We start from the raw sequence: 20,332 nt of genomic DNA on the forward strand, positions 1-20,332 counted from the left end.
GAGCCCCGAGAGCTCAGCCCCATGTGCCTGGGCTGGTTCCTCCAGACGCCGTGCCCCGGTTGGGGGGTCCAGCTGCCCCATGGCTCCCTCCGCCCTGATCCCCCAGCGCCACGGGGCCGATGCCAGCACAGCACCCACTGCACTTGAGGCCTTTATTTTGCACCAGAAGCTAAAACTGCGCGGGCACCAGAGCGTCGCCGGATTGTTGCCAGATTGTTGCCATGGCTCAGGGGGTCGCAGGGGCCACGTTGAGCCGCAGGACCACGGGCAGGTGGTCGGAGCGGGTGGCCAGTTGGGTGATGACGGAGAACCCTGCCACCTCCTGCTGGGGAGAGGGGCCGTCAGGGCCGGGGACACAGGGGGGAGGTTGGGCACCCCCCACCCTGTGGTGCCCACGCTCACCGTCTGCAGCGGCAGGTCCCTGTGGTGCGGGCGGTAGAGGATGTAATCCAAGCGCCGGCCCTGCCAGGGGCCAGGGGCCGCCGGGTCGGGCTCCCCGCTGGAGAGGATCGGGCCTGCCAGGTACTGGTGCCGCCCTGACGGCTGCGAGAGGGTCCTGTGGAGCAGGGACATGGTAGCACAGGGACATGGTGGTGTGGGGACACAGTGGCACAGGACATGGTTGGCATGGGGATGCGGTGGCATGAGGATGTGGTGGCATGGGGATACGGTGGGGTGGGGACATGGTGGGACAGGGATGTGGTGCCATAGGGTTGTGGTGGCACAGGGACACGGTGGTGCAAGGACACAGTAGCATGGAGACATGGTGACATGGGAATGTAGTGGAACGGAGGTGTGGTGACACAGGGACATAGTGGCAAAGGGTTGTGGTGGCATGCGGCCACAGTGGCACAGAGGAGTGGCATGGGAACACTGGCACAGGGATGTGGTCGCTCATAAACATGGTGGCATGGGATCCTGGTGGCACAGGGGACGTGGTGACATCGGGGATGGAGGGACCCCCACCACCAGCGCTGCCCCTCCAGGCTGGGGCTTGGCTGGCACATCCCGCTCCCCACCTCAAGGCCATGGGTGGCTGTCCCTGCAGGACACCAGCCCTGTCCCACCCCTGTCACCTCTTCAGCTTCTCCGGAGTGGACACGGGCTCATCGTAGATCTTCAGGTAGTTGAGCAGGGTGCCTGTGGATGGCAACGGGCTGTGAGTGGGACCCCTGCTGCGTCCCCCTCCATAGGCACTGGGGACAGGGATGAGGGGGCTGGGGGAGGCAGGTCCCACCTATGCCCCACGGTGCGTCCTGCCCAGGCCCCCGGCGGCAGGGGGTCCTGGTAAACCTTGAAGAGCTGGTGCTGCTGGTTAAGCTCGTCACCTGCAGGGAGGGGGACACGTCTCTGCCATCAGCCCCCACCAACCACCAGCACCCTCTGTCCCCCCACCCCCCTGCCCCCCCATCACCCCCCCGACCTCGGGAACAGTTGTCGAAGTTGAGGTCCCCGCAGAAGATGTCGAAGGCCACCACGTCCCCGCGCTGCTCCTGCTCCTCACGGAAGAGCTGCAGCCAGTGCAGCCCCAGCGTCAGCTGCTCATCCCGGATGGCGGCATCGGCTGTGGGATGGGGACACACACACACGGTGTCATCGATCGCCCCGGCACCGCCAGGTCACCCCAGTTGGGTGAGCAGGAGCGTGGCCCTCACCTGCGGGTGCCTGCAGGTGGGTGCAGCCGATGTAACCCACGACCCTCTGCCCCTGCACCGAGCCCAGCAGCACCTGGGGGGGGCGAGTGGGGAAGGCAGCACCCTCAGCAGGGAAATCGCAGCACCCTGCCCGCTGCAGCAGAGGAGGGAGGGGGGTTACCCACTCACCTGGACCACCAGCAGCCCCTTGGCGGCCAGGGCATCCTCGCGGGCACCATTGGGGAAGCCGTGGTACCGCACGGCCAGCAGCGGGTAGCGGCTGGCCAGGAAGAGCCCGCTGTTGAGCAGCTTCAGCCGACGGCCCCAGAGCCCGAGGGCACCCACCTCAGAGAGTATGTGTGGGAAGATGCTGCCCAGTTGCTGGCGCAGGCACGTGGTGGCCCTGCCATCGAAAACCTCCTGCAGGCAGATGAAGTCAGCATCTGCTGGGAAATGCTCGGACAAAACCGCCGGCATGGGCTCTGCCGCCACCGCCACCACTGCCGCGCTGCCAGGGGGCTGCCAGGGGGTGGAGAGGGTCCCGCCGTAACTGTTGACCTCGCCTTGCGTGGCTTAACTAGGCCAGCCCGGGCGCTGGGAGGGTCCGGTGGCACCTGGGTGAGGTGGCGGGCGATGTAGACGGCACGCTGTGGCGTCTGCCCCAGGTTGCTGAACTTGGCCAAGCCGCTGGGCATAAGGCAGACATTGGCACTGAGGAAGGTGAAGGTCCGGCGCTGTCGAAGGTCCCACGGCTGCACCGATGCTGTGCCTGCCGTGTACTGGTAGGCAAAAGGCCGCCGCACTGCCTGCACAGGCAGCCACAGCAGCAGCCCCAGGGCAGCCAGGGGCAGCGAGAGCAGCAACAGCATGACATACACCGATCCGGCCAGCCCCTGCCTGGTGCAGCTGTGGCACCGTCCACACCGCTGGAGCCGAGCCTGCCTCCGCTCCTCCGTTGTCTGCCGCAGGTCAAGGAGGCTGAAGACAGCCCAGGAGCTGGGGGGTGAGCAGCCACCGGGCCAGGCGGTCCAGGGCCACCAGCACCCGGCTGGGGAAGGGGGACTCCCGCAGCAGCATGTGGGGGGTGTCGGTGGGCACTGGGTGGCTGGGCAGGGGGTTGAGGGGGAGCACGACGTCCCCTCGCTCCTGCGTGGGGGCTCTGGTGCAGCCGGCACGACCTACGGGAGAGACCCCAGATCAGGGGTGGTGGGGACAGTGCAGCCTAGAGTGGGAACCCCCCACCCTCATGCTGGCCTGCCACAGCTGAGTCACCACCGTGGGAACTTCCCATGGCCAGGGCCGTCCCACACATCCCTGGGAATTATCCCACGCATCCCTGGGCATCATCCCACGCATCCCTGGGCATCATCCCACGCATCCCTGGGCTCTGCTGGGGGTGGAGAGAAAGCACCTGCAGCGTGTGGCGGGGGCTGGGCACAGCTGAAGCAGGGCTGCTGGCCCCTGCCGTGTCCCTGAAGGGTCCCAATGGGGTCCCCGGGCTCCCCAAAGCCACCTCAGGCAGGTAGAACCAGGAGGGGCATGCTGGAGCCGGGGCCTTGCTCAGCAACCCGATGGCATCTCTCTGCATGCCACGGGGCCCTTTGGTCCTGCCCTGTGTCACCGGCACCAGCCACCCTTGCCCCCTGCGCCAGCTCCTGTCCCACACCATGCCCCCGCAGCACCACCCCACCGCCGCCCACTCACCTGCCTGCTGGGCTGGGGGGGGGTCAGGGACTGCTGTTCCCCCTGTCCCCGGGAGCCCCGCTGGCTGCCGGCATGGTACACGACTGAGCCGTGGCAAGGTGAGCCCTGGCGAGGCCGGGACTGGCCAGCCTGGCCTGACGGGTTCCCGGCGCCTCCATGCCTCGCGGCCGTGCTACAGGCCAGGAACCGGCTCCTCGGCCCAACACCTCATGCTGCCCATCCGCCTCCTCCTGCCCCTTCACCCCGCGGCTGGTGACTCCTGCCTGAGTCCTGCCTGACTGCAGCCTCACACCCAGCCGTCCCTGCCCTCCCACATCCGCTCCCAGCACTGGGGACGCTGGGGACAGTGAGGATGCTGGGGGACACTGGGGGACAGTGGGGATGCTGGGGACAGTGGGGATGCAGGGGTCACTGGGGACAGTGGGGATGCTGCAGTCACTGGCCACAGCAGAGCCTCTGGGTGCCCTTGGCTTGGGGGTCTGAGCTCCCCCTGCCCACCAGGCTGCCCCACACTTGCCCACCAGACCAGAGCTCTTGGCTGTGGCTACTCCGGCTTCATCCCCCCAACCCTGAGGCACCGGTGGGGCTTCGGCTCCATGTCCTCTCCTGCCATGGGGGTCCCTGGGGGGCAGAACCCCTGAGGGAACCGCTCCGCTGGGGGACATGGCTCTGTGGCAGGAGCCCAGCAGGGTGCTCTGCCCCACAGTGCCATGGACAGCCCAGGTGGCACGTGCAGAGGGGATGACTCAGCCCAGGTGCTGTCACTTCCCGGCCATGTGGGCATCCCTGACTCCCACGGGAAGGTAATTTGCCATCACGGGAGCGTGAGTGTGTGCAGCCCGGCTGGGAGCGGCCCCACCTGCGTGGCAGCACCGGGTATGGGGGTGCTGGGATCCCCCCAAAACTCCTGGCCCTCACCCAGAGGGGTCAGTGCTTGCAGCTGCCGCACATCGACCCCATGGCACTGGCAGTGCCGGAGGGCTCTGCCCTGGTAGCAGGGGCAGTGGGCACTGCCCCGCCGTGCAGGCAGAGCTGGCATTGTTCTCACAGGTCTGATGCGGGCATGGTGCCCACGGCGCTGGCAGCAGGCAGCAGCATTGTCCCCGTGGCACTGGCAATAGCAACAGGCATTGCACCGTGGTGCTGGCAGCAGCAACAGGCATTGCCCTGCAGTGCAGGCAGCAGCAATGGGCATTGCCCTGCGGCACTGACAGCTTCACCCCGGCACATGCTGCACCCAGGGCCGTGTTTGCCCAGCAACCGGCTCCACAGGGTGCAGCAGCCGAGCCCTCCGCGCTGCTGGGTGCCGCCTGTGGCCACACTGCCCGGCAGCTCTGTCCCAGCCCTGCCTTTGCTGGAGGCTTTTGGTGGCCGGGGGGCGCGAGTGGCACCTGCCCCGGTGCTGCCAGTGCTGCTCCCTAACCTGAGGGCCAGGCAGTCCCCGAGTCGCCTGTGCTGGCTCCCTGCCCACGCCGGCTCCCTGCCCGTGCCGGTTCCCTGCCTGTGCTGCCCCGCCACCGCCAGTCGTGCCACTCCTCGGGGTCACACTATGTCCTGCATCCCTGCGTGCCCCCCCACTCACCTCCCTGCCCTGCGTGCTGGGGGCCATCGCCGACGGCACCAACGCCTCCGCCTGCCCAGAGGGGCCTGCACCGCTGCTGCCGTCAGCTTGTGGCCACCGTCTGCTCAGAGCCACCGCTTGCCCGGCACGCCGGGGGCTCACACACCGCCGCTGGTGCCGAGAGCTCAACAGGTCACAAACATCCGCTCACCGCCGGGCCGGACCGTGGTCTAATTAGCCGCGGCCCCGGCCGTGCCTGGTTGCCATCCAGCCCTGGGCCGGCCGGCTGGCCGCATTCCTGCCCTGGGTGCGTGGCAAATGCCGCCCTCTGTCACCAATACACCGGCAGCCCCCTGCTGCCACCGCCGTGCCAAGCGGTGCCGCCAGCCGCCCCCCAGCGCACCATGTGCTGGGGAGCTTGCGGGCAGGGGTCCGGCCGCGGCGGTGGGCTGGGGAGCCGGCGGCCGCTGAGCTGCTGGCACTGCACCTTGCCCGTCCGGTGAACACCCACGACTGGTTTTCCCAGGGCTGTAACCCCTTCTCTGCCGCGTCCTGGCCTGCAGGCATGCTAGGGCTGCCGAAATGGACTGGAGGCGGCTATGACCAGTGAGGATGAGGTGGGGAACATCAAGTGAGGAGGCATCACAGCCGCCTGAGCCAGTGCCTCGAGGATGAGCCATCATACCTGAGCCTGCCACGGTACCGTGGGTGGGGGGCAGACTGTGGCGGGGATGGGGATGACTGGAACTCCCCAAACCCCACAGCACCCGCCAAGCAGCAGCACTAACCCCTCTGTCTGCGCAGCCTTCATCCGTGTCACCCCCCAGCTGCCACCATCATCTTCCGGCTGTGCCAGCCCCAGGGGGGTGTGACAGGATGCTCCCCCAATTCCTTCCGCTGGCACCAGTCCCAGAGCACCCATGTTTTCCAATCCAGCATGATGGCTGAGCTCCGACCCACCTGCGCCCGTGGGACTGCCTGCCTGACCCCACTTCGCCTGGCACAGACCCCCGGCACAGGGGTCCACACCACCCCCCTCACCTACCTGGGAGATGCCGCGTGCCCCCACCCGAGGGCCACTGGTGCTGCTGGCAGGACACAGCCTGGCACGGCACGGCAGGGGGTTCCCTCTGGGGCCGGTTGGCCCCGAGCGGCCGTTTCCCCTTTTGGCTGTGGGAGGAAGTGGCCACAGGCAGGAAGGGTCCCCACACACACCCCCGGCCCCCCAGCCCTGGCCCCTCTGCCGTGCCACCGCCGCAGGCTCCCTGATGCCCAAATCCCCCAGACCTGGCCCCTCTGCTGGCACCCTGGCACAGCCTGGCACAGCCTGGCACAGCTCGGCACGAGGGTCCCAGCCCACCATGGTGAGACCCCTGCTGAGGCCCTGACCTGGCTGTGCCATGGGGCCCGGGGGATGCTGGCGGTGCATCCTGGGCAGGGGCAGAAGGGTATGAAGTTTCCCATACTTGGGGTTCCCCCACCACAGCACCATGGGTGCCCTGGTGCCAATCCCTGGCTTTCGCTTCCCCATCCAATCGGCTTCCCCTGCCCGCATCCGAAAGGAAAAGGAATGCGGTCTCTACCGCAGTGTGACCTCTGCCCTGGCACTGCTGCCTGCAATGCTGCCTGCAATACTGCCTGCACCCCAGTTCCGCTGCCTGCACACTTGCACCCTGTGCAGCCTGGGACGTGGTGCTGGGCTCTCTCTGGTGCTAACCTCCCCGCAACCCCTCATTATCACAGCTGCTGCCGGAGTGCCAGAGCTGTGGGACCCATGTCACAGGAGTGTCCTTGAGCAGAAGCAGCTGTGATGACAGTGGTGTTTGTCACAGCTCACAACGGTGAGGGCACTGGAACAGGTTTATTGCACGGTGTGGGGCTCTGGCTGGCAGCGGCACAGCCGGGGTGGGTTTGGTGCCGGTGTGGGGGCCAGCCCAGCCGCTCACCGGAGGAAGAGGGGCTGCCCGTCCTCCCGTGCCAGCTCCTGCAGGCACTCATGCAGCACCATCGCATCTGCCTGTTCCGCCGGTGGCACCGTTTCAGTTACCACGCGCCGCAGGAAGTCTGGGCTGTGGCAGGCATGGGCATCGGGCCCTGGCAGCTCCAGCAAGATGCCATAGGTGTTGACAAGGGACTCGGCAAAGGCTGGGTGCACTGTGGGGCTGTAGCCCAGTGCCCGCAGACGCCCCAGCAGGCTGATGTAGCGCTGGGCAGCGGCGGCACAGTACTGCTCGTCGAAGCTCCCTGGCATGGCACCGAGGGCGGTCTGCAAGGGGAGACAGGGCAGGTGGGTCCCCAACACCCATGGGTGCCCAAGTGGCAGGGAAGCCAGGGTGCTTTGGGCTGCAGCCATGGGCACCGTGCCTGGCTCCCTGGCAGAGCTGCATGAGCCTACCGCTATGATCTTCTCAGGGATGTTGGTGACAGTGAAGCCGTAGAGCCGGGCACAGTCGGGGAAGACCCTGGCAAGGATGCGGCGGTCCAGCTGGAAGGCGATCTCTCCCACCAGCTGCCCCCATGCTGGCTGCTGGCTGGCTGCGGGAGCTGCCAGCATCAGGCACTTACCCCTGGCCTGGCACGAACCCGGCACTGCCACCCCGGTGACCATTCCCCAACTTGTCCCCATGCCCCCTGCCACCCCAGAACCAGGCCAGGCTTTGTTGCTGCCACCCAGTGCCAGGGTCCCAGTGTGTGTGTGTGTGGGTCCAAAGGCCAGTATGCTGGGTTTTGCCAGGCAGGGATGCCAGCAGACTGGTTTGGCTGGATGGAAAACCCATATGCCAGCTTTGCCCACGCAGAGATGCCATATGCCGGCTTTGCAGGGCAGAAAAGCTGCCATGCCACCTTTGCCTGCACAGATGGTGCCACGGCATCCCCAGGGGCTGTTGCTCCCTGGCTTTCCCATGTGTCCCCTGGCACAGGGTGACCGTAGCCGCTTGCCCAGGACCTCACCGCGTCCCCCAGCCACGGAGCTGTGGGAGTGGGGAGTTGCAGGGGTGCAGCACCGCACACCCTGCCAGTGCCATGCCCCAGCCCTCACCTTGCAATCTGGAGCTTTGTGGCAGCTCCTGGCTGGGAGCAAGCCAGTTGGCATCATGGGCCACCTTCCAGGAGGGCTCCTTGCACCAGGTGTCCGGCAGCTGCAGGTCCAGCGGCTGCTGCTCCACTGGGGCTGGTGGTGGTGGGACCAGGGCTGGGGGGACCCCAGCCTCCGGCCCCTGCAGGTCTGACAGCCGCAGCTTGGAGCTGCTCAGGGCTGGCGCCAGGGGGTCCTGTGGTGGGTCACAGGGCAGCCGGAGGCCGGGGGGGGTGACCAGTGGAGCCGAAGCAGTTGAGGGGGCAGGAGAGGCGGGGGCTGCTGCGGCCGGGGCTGTCGTGCATGGTCACTGGCAGGGCTACCAGGGCAAGGATGGCAGTCTCAGTCCTGACAGCACTGGGGGTCCCTGTACCACACCCACACCCCGCACACTGCAATCCACAGTTCCTGCCTGTGCCGGCCCCACAAACATGCATGGGGAAACACAAGGCCGCAGTATAGGTAAAGGGATGGGATGGGATGGGATGGGGATGGGGATGGGGATGGGGATGTGGAAGGGGATGGGATGGGGATGGGGATGGGGAAGGGGATGGGATGGGGATGAGGTGGGATGGGATGGGATGGGTTGGGGATGGGGATGGGGATGGGGATGGGGATGTGGAAGGGGATGTGGATGTGGGTGGGGATGGGGATGGGAATGGGGATGGGGATGGGGATGGGGAAGGGGATGGGATGGGGATGGGGATGGGGATGGGGATGGGGAAGGGGATGGGATGGGGATGGGGATGGGGATGGGGATGGGGATGGGGAAGGGGATGGGATGGGGATGAGGTGGGATGGGATGGGATGGGTTGGGGACAGGATGAGATGGGATGGGGATGGGATGGGATGGGATGGGATGGGGGTTGTGATGTGATGGGGATGGGATGGGACTCAGCCCACTACCCCTTCTCTCATGAGCTTTGGGGTCAGCCTCCCCCCCCCGCCAGTTTCCCCCCTAATACTTCTGCTCCTGGTGGTGAGTGAAAGCGCCCCGCTGCTGATGTCGGTGCTGCTCAGCATGCCATCCTGGGTCTGCTGGTTCCAGAGGTGCTGCCAAGGCGGGGTCTGGGAGATGGGGCTCTGCTGCAGGGGTGCCAGATCCCGCTCCAAAGCATTGGCTGCATGTAGAGGGAGGGTATTTGTAACTGCAGCACCCACTGGCCCAGGACCACTGCAGAGCCACCCATGCCCCCCACCTGGGCTAAGGAAGTTGAAGCATCCCCCAGCAGAGCAGGGCACGGAGGTGAGGGGGGGTGCTGAGCTGGGCTGGCCGTGCAGGAGGTGCCGCTGCTGCCTGAGCTGCCCCACCACCTGCATCAACTCCTCGTTCTCTGCCAGCAGCGCCTCGATCTCTCGCCACAGCCGGTCATAGCAGGCAAAGACCAAGAGCCCCGCACGTGGGTGGTAGCTGCAGGGCACCGGCTCCATGGCAGCCCCTGGTACCAGGCCAGGCCGTTCACCCTGACACGGGCCCTGTGCCAAATGGCAGCGCTGGGGCCAGAGGCACGGGAAGGCCCTGGCTTGCTGTGGGACACCAAGAGCGGCCATGGTGTCTCCAACAGCGGGTGCCAGGGAGGGACATTTCCAGAGGATGTCACAAAGGGACAGCCCCCCCCGCCCCTGCCCGGGCTGTGGCAGTATGTCCCCGCCTCCATCCTGGTCTCTGTTTATGTAACAATCAGAACCACAGACCGGTGGGGGCTGGAAGGGGCCTCTGGAGACCACCCAGCCCAACCCCCTGCTAGAGCAGGCTCTCCTCCAGCAGGCTGCACGGGGTCGTGTCCAGGTGGGGTTTCAATGTCCCCAGAGGAGACCCCCAGCCTCTCTGGCCAGCCTGTCCCCGTGCTCTGTCACTCTCAAGGGAAAGAAGTTTTTCCTTATGTTCAGATGGAACCTCCTGTGCTGTGGTTTGTGCCCGTTGCCCCTTGTCCTGTCGCTGGGCACCACTGAGAAGAGCCTGGTCCCATCCTCCTGATGCTCACCATTAAGGTTTTTGTATGCGTTGGTAAGTCCCCTCTCAGCCTTCTCCGCTCCAGGCTGAACAGCCCCAGCTCCCTCAGCCTGTCCTTCCAAGGGAGATGCTCCAGCCCCTCATCATCTTCATAGCCCTAGACCCTCTCCAGCAGTTCCCTGTCTCCCTTGAACTGGGAAGCCCAGCACTGGACACAGAACCCCAGATGCAGCCTCACCAGGGCAGAGTAGAGAGGGAGGATCATCTCCCTCGACCTGCTGACCACACTCCACCTAATGCACCCCAGGGTCCCATTGGTCTTCTGGGCCATGAGGACACACTCATGGTCATGGTCACCTTGCTGTCCACCACATCCTTCTCTGCAGAGCTGTCTTCCAACAGGTCAAACCCCAGCCTGTACTGGTCACTGTGGTCATTCCTCCCTAGGTGCAGGACCCTACACTTGCCTTTGTTGAACTTCATGAGGTCCTTTGCCATGAGTTTCCTTTCTGCCCAACTCTTCAGCCTGTCTGGGTCTCTCTGAATGGCAGCGCAGCCTTCTAGTGTACCAGCCCCTCCTCCCAGTTCTCTATCATCAGCAGAGTTGCTGGGGGTACGCTCTTTCCCTTCATCGGTACACCATAACTGACTTAGTCCCACCTTGCTGTTACTATAAACCTGGCATTTAGAGGACAACTACTCTGGGCACCTGTTGACAGTCCTGGACCTCTCTCCTCCCCGAGCAGGGATGCCACTTGGGCGAGACTCATGCCTCTGACTACCTCAGATGTTAGCTGGGACAACATTACTAACATAAGCGCTGAACTCATAACTCGAGCTCAATTGTTGCAGTAAGTGCATTTATCAATGGCAGTTCTGAACCTGTTATATCTGTCACCTTAATAAATCATCTATTTTTCTTCAAATCCACTAAACTGTTTCAGGGAAAGCCCTTGAAGGGGCTCTGGCAGGCAAACGTTGATTCTGATGAATGGCTGTATCCTTGAGACCTAAACAGTTGACCAAATCTGAGACTAGGATGAGATCCAGCTGCACCAAGACTCCTCTCTGACGAGTTAGAAAACAAGAGGGTCCTTTCTGAACCTCATTGATATCAAACACTTAATAAAATTGCATACATTGCTGGTAGCTGATCTTTAGCAAAAACTAGGGGAAAGGTAATTGTGGCAGGGGAAGATCATGACCCTCATTGACCACCAGCTCATTGACTGCCAACTCATTGAGCACCAACTCATTGGCCACCGGTACTCAGTGACCGCTGACTCATTGGCCACCAACTCATTAACTGCTGACTCAAGAAACTCCCCGATCCAAAGAGAAATAGAGACTGAACAAGCGGATTAATTAACATAAGAAACAAGAGAATTGCTTAAAATAGGAAACCAAGTACTAAATAATGAAATACGTAACTTGTAATCAATAAAACTGATGTATTAGCTGGTTGAAAAATATGAATAGTGTAAAGTTTTGACAATCAGGGAGCTAAGCATTTGGGGGTAACCACCTTGCTCCCTACTTTGTGCAAACTAGAATAAATAAATGAATAGAAATTTCTCAATTCAGTGTCTGAATCGGCACCACACACCAGCTAACAAACCCACCTATGAGACAACAATCCCTGTGTGCCACCGCTGTGGGGGACACATGGTGGGGACCCTGTCTCCATCCCCATTCTGCCTTGGTCGCAGGACACCGCCCCCCCCCCCCCCCAGCACCAGCCTGCTGCTGTGGGTGCCAGGGGCTTGCACATGGGGGGCCATTACAGCCCCTCCTGCTGCTGGGACCCCTTCAAGGGCTGTGCTGCAGCCCCTTGCCATACCCCTGCCACTCCAGCTGGCCCGGCGCAGTGGGTTTGTGCTGAAAGGTTTTGGCAGTGGGGGGCTACAGGGGTGGCTGCTGCAGGAGGCTGCTGGAAGCTTCCCCCCGTGCCCGATGGGCCAACACCAGCCGGCTCACAGACGGACCCACCGCGACGAGCCCGTTATCAGCGACAGCGATAACGTATCTCTGGGGTAACAGAACTAAGAAGGGGCGAAAAACCTGCACAGCAGTGGCCAGAGAGCGGAGTGAGAACACGTGAGAGCAGCAGCCCTGCAGACCCCAGGTCGGGCTCCAGGTTCCGGAGCAGAGATTCCCCAGCAGCCCGTGGGGAGCCCACGCCGAGGCAGGCTGTGCCCCCAGCCCATGGAGCCCACGGGGGAGCAGATCCCCCCCCTGCAGCCCATGGAAGGGACCCATGCCAGAGCAGGTCATGGAGATGCGCAGCCCGTGGGAAGGACTCAGGTTGGAGAAGCTAGTGGAGGACTGTGTCCCATGGGAGGGGGGAGGAGGTGGGAAACTGGGGAGTGAGGTTAAGCCTGGGAAGAAGGGAGGGGTGGGAGGAATGTGTTTTAGGATATAATTTTTATTTCTCACGACCCTGCTTTGATTTGATCTGTAAAAAATTAATTTTCCCAAGTCAAGTTTTGCCCATGACGGTAGTTGCTGAGCGATCTCCCTGTCCTCATCTCAACCCACGAGCCTTCTCCCGTCCAGCTGAGGAGGGGAGTGATGGGGCAGCTTCGGTGGGTGCCTGGTGCCCAGTCAGGGTCACCCGATGCCCAGCCAGGGTCACCCCACCGCAGCCAGCATGTCCGGTGTGCCAGCACACTCCGTGGAAATCCTGACCAGCTCCATCTTCACAGCCATCTCATCTGCCAGCACCACCAGCACCATCCTGCCCCAGCACCGAGGGGCCAGTGGAGGAGACCCTCAGCACGGCGGTGGTGTCCTGCCCGCTCAGCACTGGGGTGGCCATCGACCGGTGCCCCTTCATAGCCAGCAGCCTGGCCTCCCAGCTGCTGGAGGAGCTCCTGAGCCAGCAGCCACCAGCAGTGAGCCAGGGCCAGCCGAAGGCTCCGAGCAGTGTCGTAACCAATGAGCGGCGCCATATCTCCTCCTCCTCCTCCTCCTCCTCCCTGGAGAGGCTGCGCTGACACAACTGCTGCTTCCAGCCCTCCAAGGAGCGTTCCCAGGAGCGGTGCCATGCCGCCAGCCACCGGGATGGACCAGGGCATCGAGGTGACACCATACCACCCACCTGGCACCTGGGCGCTGGCCCTGAGCCAGCCCCCTGCACCCAGTAGCACCTGAAGAAGTGCTGGTGCTCCCCATGGGATGTGCTGGCTGTCTGGCCAGCCCATGGTGCTGCCAGTGTCCCCGGGCACGGCCAGTCGTCCGGCGCCGGCACTGCCTGTGCCATGCCGAGTCCTGAGGCACAACGCTGCCAGGGAGCCACCGGCTCCATTCCCAGGGCCAGCAGGGAGCTCCCCCGGGACCCAGAGCCCACCCAGCAGGTAGCCGTTGGCGTGCCGGCCTGGTGCGGAGCCATTCGTAGCCAGGCACAACCTTTGCCCTCTGGCGCAGGAGCCCCTTGCAGCACCACGAGCTCCTTGCCTCATCCCTCCTGGCTGCAGGGACCCACTGGGATGCCGCACTGCTGCGATGGAGAGTCAGCACACAGCTGCACCAGCTCGGTGCCGGGCTGCCAGCCAGGCCTGCCGTGCTGCGGCAGTGGCAGAAGAACAGCAGGCAGCAGCCCCCTGCCCTGCAGCAGGACCCCAGCCCCTGCCCAGGCACCACAAAGACAGTGCAGTTCGTGGGCAGGTCCTTCGATCTCAGAGCCCAGCAGGATGTGGCACAAGCCAAGAGGGAGCAGCAGCCCAGCCCTGCCAGGGCAGCAGAGCCAGGAGCTGTGATGGAGGGGAGGGCAGGTGGCACAGTGGAGACACCCAAGCTCCCCAGCTGCCAAATAAACCCCTGCCCGTGGTGACTGTGAGTGCTGCTGGTGACTGACCCTGAGGAGTGCTGGGTGCTGCTGAGGCTGGAACACCACGGGAACACAGGGAGATGGGTGACGCAGGCACTTCTCCACCCTGGCCACTGCTGCCTGTGCAGGCAGGGATTGCCTGCCTGCCTGCCTGCCCGCCCCCGGGAGCAGCCAGGGACTGCAGGCAGGGAGCTGGGGGGCTGGGCCAGTCCCAGGCAGGGTGCAGGCAGGCCTGCCTGCTCCTCCAAGGACTGGGGTGCAGCAGGCAGGAGGGCAGGGAGATTTAGGGGACAGCAGCTGCAGGGACAGCCCTGAACCAGAGAGTCCCTGTGACCCCAAGAGAGCAGGACAGGGAGGCAGAGGATGCCTGCGGCAGGGAGCTGGCAGCCCCGAGCTTGGCCGTGCCAGGCCCTGCTGGCATCGGTGGGGAACGGAGAGCCAGAGTTGGCAGAGATGAACTAGACGGAGGTTTATTAACAGCAGGAGCTGGAGTCACAGAACGGGGCAAGAACAGAGCCTTGGCCACGTGAGGAGGGGGCTGGGGCTGGGGTCCCAGCGCTGCCCAGGCAGAGATGGGCAGGGACAGCGGCTCGGGCCCTGGGAGGGTGCCAGGTCCCAAGAGGGACTTTCCAGCAATGCCCAGTGCAGGGACCCCCCCATTGTCTGGCCAGGACCCTGCCCTCAGCCCTGCCTGCAGCCCAAGGAGGGCGGCCACCAGCGCTGACCCTGCCTGCACGGGTAGGAGGGTGGCGAAGGGTGAGGACAGCACGTGCGCAGGGGGAGCAGGACGGAGGGGATGAGCTCCACCGTGGGCAGGGGGAGAAAGTGCTTCCAGTCCGCGTTCAACGCAAAGTGGGGGAGGGGGGAAAAGGCCGTATTCACAGCATGAGGGGGGAAGCGAGGGTCCAGGCAGGGGACTGCTGGGGGGGGCAGGAGGGGCAGCGGGTGGCTGCAGCACCCTGGCAGGCAGGCAGGCACCCGCAAGCGCCATCTGCCTTGCACTCACCTCCCAGCGAGGGGACAGAGCTGTAACCCAGGACCCTCCTGCCACAGGAGCCCCCCGTGCCCCCCCCCAGCCCCGGCCCAGTGAGCCCCTGCAGCCACTCCTGGCTGGAGCCAGGGAAGCGGCCGGGGTCAAAGAAACTCTAACGGGCATACCAACAAAGGGGTGCAATGAGAACACCAAACGAAACCGGCTACGGTGCGGGGGGAGCACGAACCAGGACACACGCCGTGAGGTGGCATGGCAAGGAGGGACTGCTACTCCTTGGCCCTGCCGATGATGGCCAGGATGTAGAGGAAGATGTTGATGATGTCTGTGTAGAGGTTGAGGGCAGCGAAGACGTATTCCTCAGGGCTGAGCGCCAGCTGCTTGTTCCCCAGGATCATCTGCGTGTCCACTGCCAGGAACTGCAGGAGAGGGGAGGCACATGGAGTTGGGCAGGGGGTGGCGGGGAGGCCAGCAGCATCCCACACCCCACACAACACCCCATGACTGGGTCCTCGGACCCCCATCCCTCCCCCTCCAGCACCCAGGGATCCAGCAGGCAGCTCAGCCCCTCCCTGGGATGGGGTAGCAGCAGGAGGTGGGAAACGACAGGGCCTCTCTGGCACTTACGCAGGTGAAGAGCAGGGCCCCCAGGGAAGCGTAGATGATGTCCATGATGCGGTTCCGGATGAAGATGCAGAGGATGGAGAAGACAATGAGGACGACGAGGCAGATGATGAGCACGCCGCGGCAGGAGGTGAAGTCGTACTTGGTCTGTGGGACAAGAGAGAGTGAGCAGGGAGCCAGGGAGGGGGGGTCATACACCCAGCCCAGAACCCCCAAACCCAGCAGAGAGCCAGGGGGGTCGTACACCTAGTTCGGTGTCCCCAAACCCAGCAGGGAGCCAGGTGGGGTCAAATGCTCAGTTTGGAGTCCCCAAAGCTAGCAGGGAGCTGGAGGGGGTGGTCATACACCTGGTTTGGAGCCCTCAAACCCAGCAGGGAGCCAGGGGGGACTGGTACGCCTGCTTCGGTGCCCCCAAACCCAGCAGGGAGGTGGGGGGGTTGGTACACCTGCTTCGGTGCCCCCAAACCCAGCAGGGATCTGGGGGTGTCGCCCAGCCACCTGCCCCCACCCTTGGGCTGACCTGCAGGGAAAAGATGACGACAGTGAAGCAGACAACAACGGTGATGCCAACGGCCATGATGACAGCATCAGTGTTGTAGAAGCTGGCGATCATCCCCACCATGTAGGACAGGCTGACGGTCAGGATGGACTGAGGAGCAGAGAGGCACCCTGTCACACCGGCTCAGCTGTGCCCCCCGCCTTTGCCACCCATGGCTGTGTCCAGCCGGCACCTCCGCAGCACGTAACGGCCTTGGTGCGGAGCTCTTGGCTCTGCCAAGTCCAGAGCAGGCTCTGCTCTCATCAGGCCAGGCAGTCACGCCCCCCGCACACCCAAACCCACCCAGCCATGTCCTCCATGGGACCTTGGGTGTCCCCAGGGTGTAGGGCTGGGGTTGCCAAAGCCACGGCCAAGTCTGCCACCAACCCAGCATGGCACTTACCAGGGCCACCAGGTTCCAGGGGTGCTTGCGACGGAAATCCCCGCAGCAGCTGAGGACGATGAGGGAGATGAAGAAGACGGCGTAGGACACGTAGTATGTCCAGACGTTGCGCTGCACGAAGCCCTTCACGCCTTTCACAAAGGTGAAGATGGCCACGAAGGCGAAGGTGACAGTCAGCTGCAGGGTGAGCACCAGGAAGACCTGGGGGACGGGGACAGGTGACGGCAGGGCAGCCAGAACCCCCACACCCCCAGCAGCGAGCAACCCCGGCCGAGTCCCACCTTGCGGATGAAGGCCTGCCGAATGCTCTTATCATCCCAGTGCGCGGTGGGGAAGTCCTGGTTGTCGTAGTAGGAGGGTGGCCCATCCTCGTGGTAGGTGCTGTGCAGGGGTGCTGTGGAGAGAAGTGGGGGGCATGGGTGAAGGGGGGCTGGGGAGGGGGGCTGCCTGCACCACACCGAGTCCCTATCCTAGGACCTGCCCGCCAGGGCAGCCGCTCACCGACTCGGATGACCATGATGCCCGGTCTCCACAGCCCACGGTGGGGCCCAGCTCCAGCTGGCAGTGGTGAGGAAAGAGGAGAGATGGGGCTGAGGGGGACGGGGGTCGAGGAGGGGACAGGGGATGGGGGGAGTGGAGCTCTGCACCCCCCAGAGCTGGCTCTCGCATCGGCACCCCCACCGAGCCGACAGCTCCAGGCAGTGTCACCTCTCCCGGGGCCATGCCAGCACCCTTCTCCCGTGGGCAGAAGCCCCCTGGGGTGCTCCCCAGAGCTCGGCTTTTCTGTGGGGGCTCGTGGGGCAGGACCCCTTCCCCAGGGGTCCCTGCAGCCCCACTCATGCGCCCCGAGCTGCACTACCAGCCAGACCCCCCCTCACCAGCCCCTGCCTGGCCAAAACAGGACCCTCCCTCCATTGGAATCCCCTCTCCCAGAGCTGCTGCCAGCACCCACCGCGCAGGGCAACCCCCTCCTCGCCTGCACCCTGGGACGGACCCCCCCCCAAGCCTGAGCCCCGTTACTTACAGTCTTGGTCCCCAGGGACCATGGGCTGTGGCTGGGCATACGGCGGCTGGGCGTAGGGGCCCTGGGGGTACGGCCCTGGGGGGGGATATGGCCCGGGGGGATACGGCCCCGCGGCAGGGTACGGCCCCGGTGGGGGGTACGGCCCCGGCCCCTGCGGGAAGCCCGGCTGGCTGTAGGGTGCTGGTGCGAACTGGGGCTGGGGGTAGGGTGCAGCAGGGTAGGGGGGCTGCGCATAGGCTGGGGGGGGCGTGGGCTGCTGCCCCGGGAAGCCCTCGCCCGTCACCAGGAAGCTCTTCTCGTGGGACATCTTCCCCCCGGGCTGGCCGCCGCCTCTCTGCTGTAGGGAGGAGGGAGAGGGGTGGTCACGACCGGTTGCCATCACCTCCCTGCCACCACCACCCTCCCACCGCCGTCACTCTCCCCCCGCTTCATCACGCCCCGCTGCCATCACTCCCACACTCAGGCAGTTCTGGGGGTCCCAGCCCCAGCGCAGCCCCTCAGCACGAGGGTCCCAGCCCCGGTGCAGCCTCACAGTTTGGGGGTCTCAGCCCCGGTCCCGCTGGCTCCCCAGCACAAGATGGCCGCCCCGGTGGCAGGGCCGTTGCCACGGTGACACCCCCACGGCTGCCCCGGCCTGGGCCCTGCGGGGAGGCCTTGGCCACGGCGGCGGGGCCGGTGCCTTGCGGTGGCTGCCACCAGTGGCGACCGGAGCGCCGGCGCTGCCCAGCTGCCCGTCACCAGCCCTGCTGCCTGCCCGCCGCCGCCTCCCCCGCCACCGGCACGGCCGGCTGCCAGGGCTCTGCCAGCCCCGCTGCCGGAGCACCGCGGGCCAAGCAGCGCCGGCACCACCGGCGGCACGGGCTCCCCTCGCCGGAGGTGACCGCCGGGGGAGGAGCGGGACCAGCGGTGCCGTGCCGTGCCCCACGGCCCTACCTCGGGCGGGCAGGCAGCGAGCGGGACCGCGGCGGCGAGGGGTTTGCGGCAGGCACCGGGGACGCCCCCGCTCCAGACCACCGGGCCCAGCTGCCGGTGGATGCCGATTCTGCGTGGAGCTCGCGGTTACAAAACCAGGCGGCTGCGGGAATGGCGGCAGCTCGGCCCTGCGCGGTGATGGCCCGTCACCGGTGCCGCCGCCATAAATACGGCCTGGCAGGCGGCGGGGACAGGCAGCTGCCCGCAGGGTCGGCAGCTGGCGGGCAGAGCCCCCGGCCAGCTCTGCGCAGTCCCACGCCGCGGCAGGTGGGACACGTCGGGGCCAGTGCCGCAGCGAAGCGCCGGCGTCCCCGGGCACGGGGCCGTCTGCAGCCAGTGCCGGCGCCAGCGCCAAGGCCCGGCCAAGTGACAGCCCGCCTGGCCGGTGGCGCAGCCGGAGCCAGCTGCCCGCGTGATGCCCTAGCCCAGTGCCACGGGCCTTGGGGAGGGGGGCGGGGGGCTCGGCCCTGCGGCACCGTGGCTGCACGCACATGCCCCCTGGCTCAGCGAGGGGCTGCCAGCCTGGACCCCCGGCACAGGCAGCCCCGGGGGAGGGCAGGGACCCCCGTGGGCAGCGCCAGGGAGGCGCAGAGGGTCGATGAAGCACCCCAGGCTGTAGACGGCACGGGGGGGCACATCACGGGGCGGGGGGGTACAGGGTGCACGCAGCACGGGAGGCACAGGGTGCACCGGGCACAGGGTGCATGCAGCACGGGGGACGCCCTGCGTGGGGGGCACAGGGTGCATGCAGCGCAGAGTGCACCGTGCACAGGGTGCGCGCACCATCGGGTGCGGGTTTGCACGGGGCGCAGGGGGCGCACTCGGCACGGGGTGCAGCGTGCATGGGGGCACACGCAGCACGGGGGCGCAGGCTGCACCGGGGTGCACGCAGCATGGGGTGCACCCTGCATGCGGGTGCACGCAGCACGGGGCGCAGCGTGCATGGGGGTGCACCCTGCATGGGGGTGCACGCAGCATGGGGCGCAGCGTGCATGCGGCACGGGGCGCAGGGGGGTGGGTGCATGCGTCACAGGGTGCACCACACACGGGGCGCACGGGGGTGCATGCGGCAGGGGGGGCGGGGGGGTGCCTGTCGGCCGCCCCCCCCCGCCGGTGGATTTTCCCGGGAGCCCCGGTAAGCGGCTTTGCCCTGACGCCCAGTAATGCCCCAGCGCGGCCTATTTACGGCAGCAGCAATCCTAATCCCCTGAGCGCTGCCGCTGCGGGGGGGACACAGCCGTGGGGGCCCCCTTCGTGCCCAGGGGACTGGGGGTCCCTCTCGGGGCCCCGCTCCCGCCACCCGGTTGCCGCCCCCCTCCACCCGACCCGGTCCGCTGCGGAATGCGGCAGCGCGGTGCGGGGGAGGGGGAGGAACGCGCTCAGCGACGGCGACGGCGACGACGGCGGCGGTGGGGTCTCCGTAGGCCCCCCCCACACCGCACCCCACCCCCCCCCCGTGCACCGGCCCCCCCCCCAGCCCCTCCCGGTTCCCCGCTCACCGGGCCTGGCCGTGCGGCAGCGCTGGCTCCGCTCCGCTGCGGGCGGGACCTCCGGCGGGGGCGGGGCCTCGGGGGCGGGGCCTGAAGGGGTGGAGTCTCCGGGAGGGGCGGGGACACGGGATGGGGCGGGGCGTCGCGACACAGCGCCCCCGTGTGGCGGCAGCGAGGCTTGGGAGCGGGGAGCTGGGGACCCCCGCGGGTGGGCCCTGCCCGTGGGCAGCCCCTGCCCGCCCTCGCCCCGCCGCCCGCTTCGTCCCACCGTTGACGAACGGGGCTTTTCTCCTGGTTTCCCCCTGTCACGCGTGGAGCCACTCCCGTGTCACACAGAAGGGTCGGTCCCGTGTCCCCCTGTCACGCGTGGGGCCGGTCACGGGTCACGCGTAGGGGTCCGTCCTGTGTCCCCCTGTCACGAGTGGGGCCGGTCCCTTGTCCTCGTATCACGCGTGGGGCCGGTCCCGCATCATGCGTAGGGGCCGATCCCGTGTCCCCGTATCACGCGTGGGGCCGGCTCCGTGTCCCTGCC

At 66.1% G+C, this 20,332-nt stretch overlaps 3 protein-coding genes across 6 annotated transcripts; all 3 read right to left on the reverse strand.

Moving 5' to 3' along the window:
• Positions 1-138: 138 nt before the first annotated feature.
• Positions 139-5,960, reverse strand: LOC129784212 (sphingomyelin phosphodiesterase 3-like). 3 transcript variants are annotated; one of them, XM_055800725.1, is made up of 8 exons: positions 5,945-5,960; positions 1,824-2,812; positions 1,656-1,728; positions 1,424-1,564; positions 1,238-1,328; positions 1,077-1,140; positions 403-556; positions 139-322 (listed from the first exon to the last, which is right to left on the reverse strand). In XM_055800725.1, the coding sequence occupies exons 2-6, from the start codon at positions 2,109-2,111 to the stop codon at positions 1,107-1,109; spliced, it is 627 nt and encodes a 208-aa protein (XP_055656700.1). In that variant the 5' UTR covers positions 2,112-2,812; positions 5,945-5,960; the 3' UTR covers positions 139-322; positions 403-556; positions 1,077-1,106. The 3 variants fall into 3 exon arrangements, with proteins under 3 accessions (XP_055656700.1, XP_055656699.1, XP_055656698.1); XM_055800724.1 differs by lacking the exon at positions 5,945-5,960 and adding an exon at positions 3,751-4,907 and having other exon boundaries at positions 1,824-3,703; XM_055800723.1 differs by lacking the exon at positions 5,945-5,960 and having other exon boundaries at positions 1,824-4,907.
• Positions 5,961-6,755: 795 nt separating this feature from the next.
• SPATC1 (spermatogenesis and centriole associated 1) lies at positions 6,756-9,501 on the reverse strand. The gene is made up of 5 exons (XM_005235211.3): positions 9,175-9,501; positions 8,941-9,096; positions 7,940-8,155; positions 7,295-7,443; positions 6,756-7,165 (listed from the first exon to the last, which is right to left on the reverse strand). The coding sequence occupies exons 1-5, from the start codon at positions 9,404-9,406 to the stop codon at positions 6,842-6,844; spliced, it is 1,077 nt and encodes a 358-aa protein (XP_005235268.2). The 5' UTR covers positions 9,407-9,501; the 3' UTR covers positions 6,756-6,841.
• A 4,711-nt stretch (positions 9,502-14,212) lies between these two features.
• On the reverse strand, positions 14,213-20,319 carry GRINA (glutamate ionotropic receptor NMDA type subunit associated protein 1). 2 transcript variants are annotated; one of them, XM_055800206.1, is made up of 8 exons: positions 19,810-20,319; positions 17,339-17,675; positions 16,816-16,872; positions 16,596-16,708; positions 16,315-16,515; positions 15,894-16,022; positions 15,377-15,520; positions 14,213-15,168 (listed from the first exon to the last, which is right to left on the reverse strand). In XM_055800206.1, exons 2-8 carry the CDS (start codon positions 17,643-17,645, stop codon positions 15,019-15,021), a joined length of 1,101 nt encoding a protein of 366 aa, XP_055656181.1. In that variant the 5' UTR covers positions 17,646-17,675; positions 19,810-20,319; the 3' UTR covers positions 14,213-15,018. The 2 variants fall into 2 exon arrangements, with proteins under 2 accessions (XP_055656181.1, XP_055656184.1); XM_055800209.1 differs by lacking the exon at positions 16,816-16,872 and having other exon boundaries at positions 19,810-20,317.
• Between the last annotated feature and the right edge of the window lie 13 nt (positions 20,320-20,332).

This window comes from Falco peregrinus, chromosome 3 (genome assembly GCF_023634155.1).
Source record: "Falco peregrinus isolate bFalPer1 chromosome 3, bFalPer1.pri, whole genome shotgun sequence".
NCBI lineage: Eukaryota > Metazoa > Chordata > Aves > Falconiformes > Falconidae > Falco > Falco peregrinus.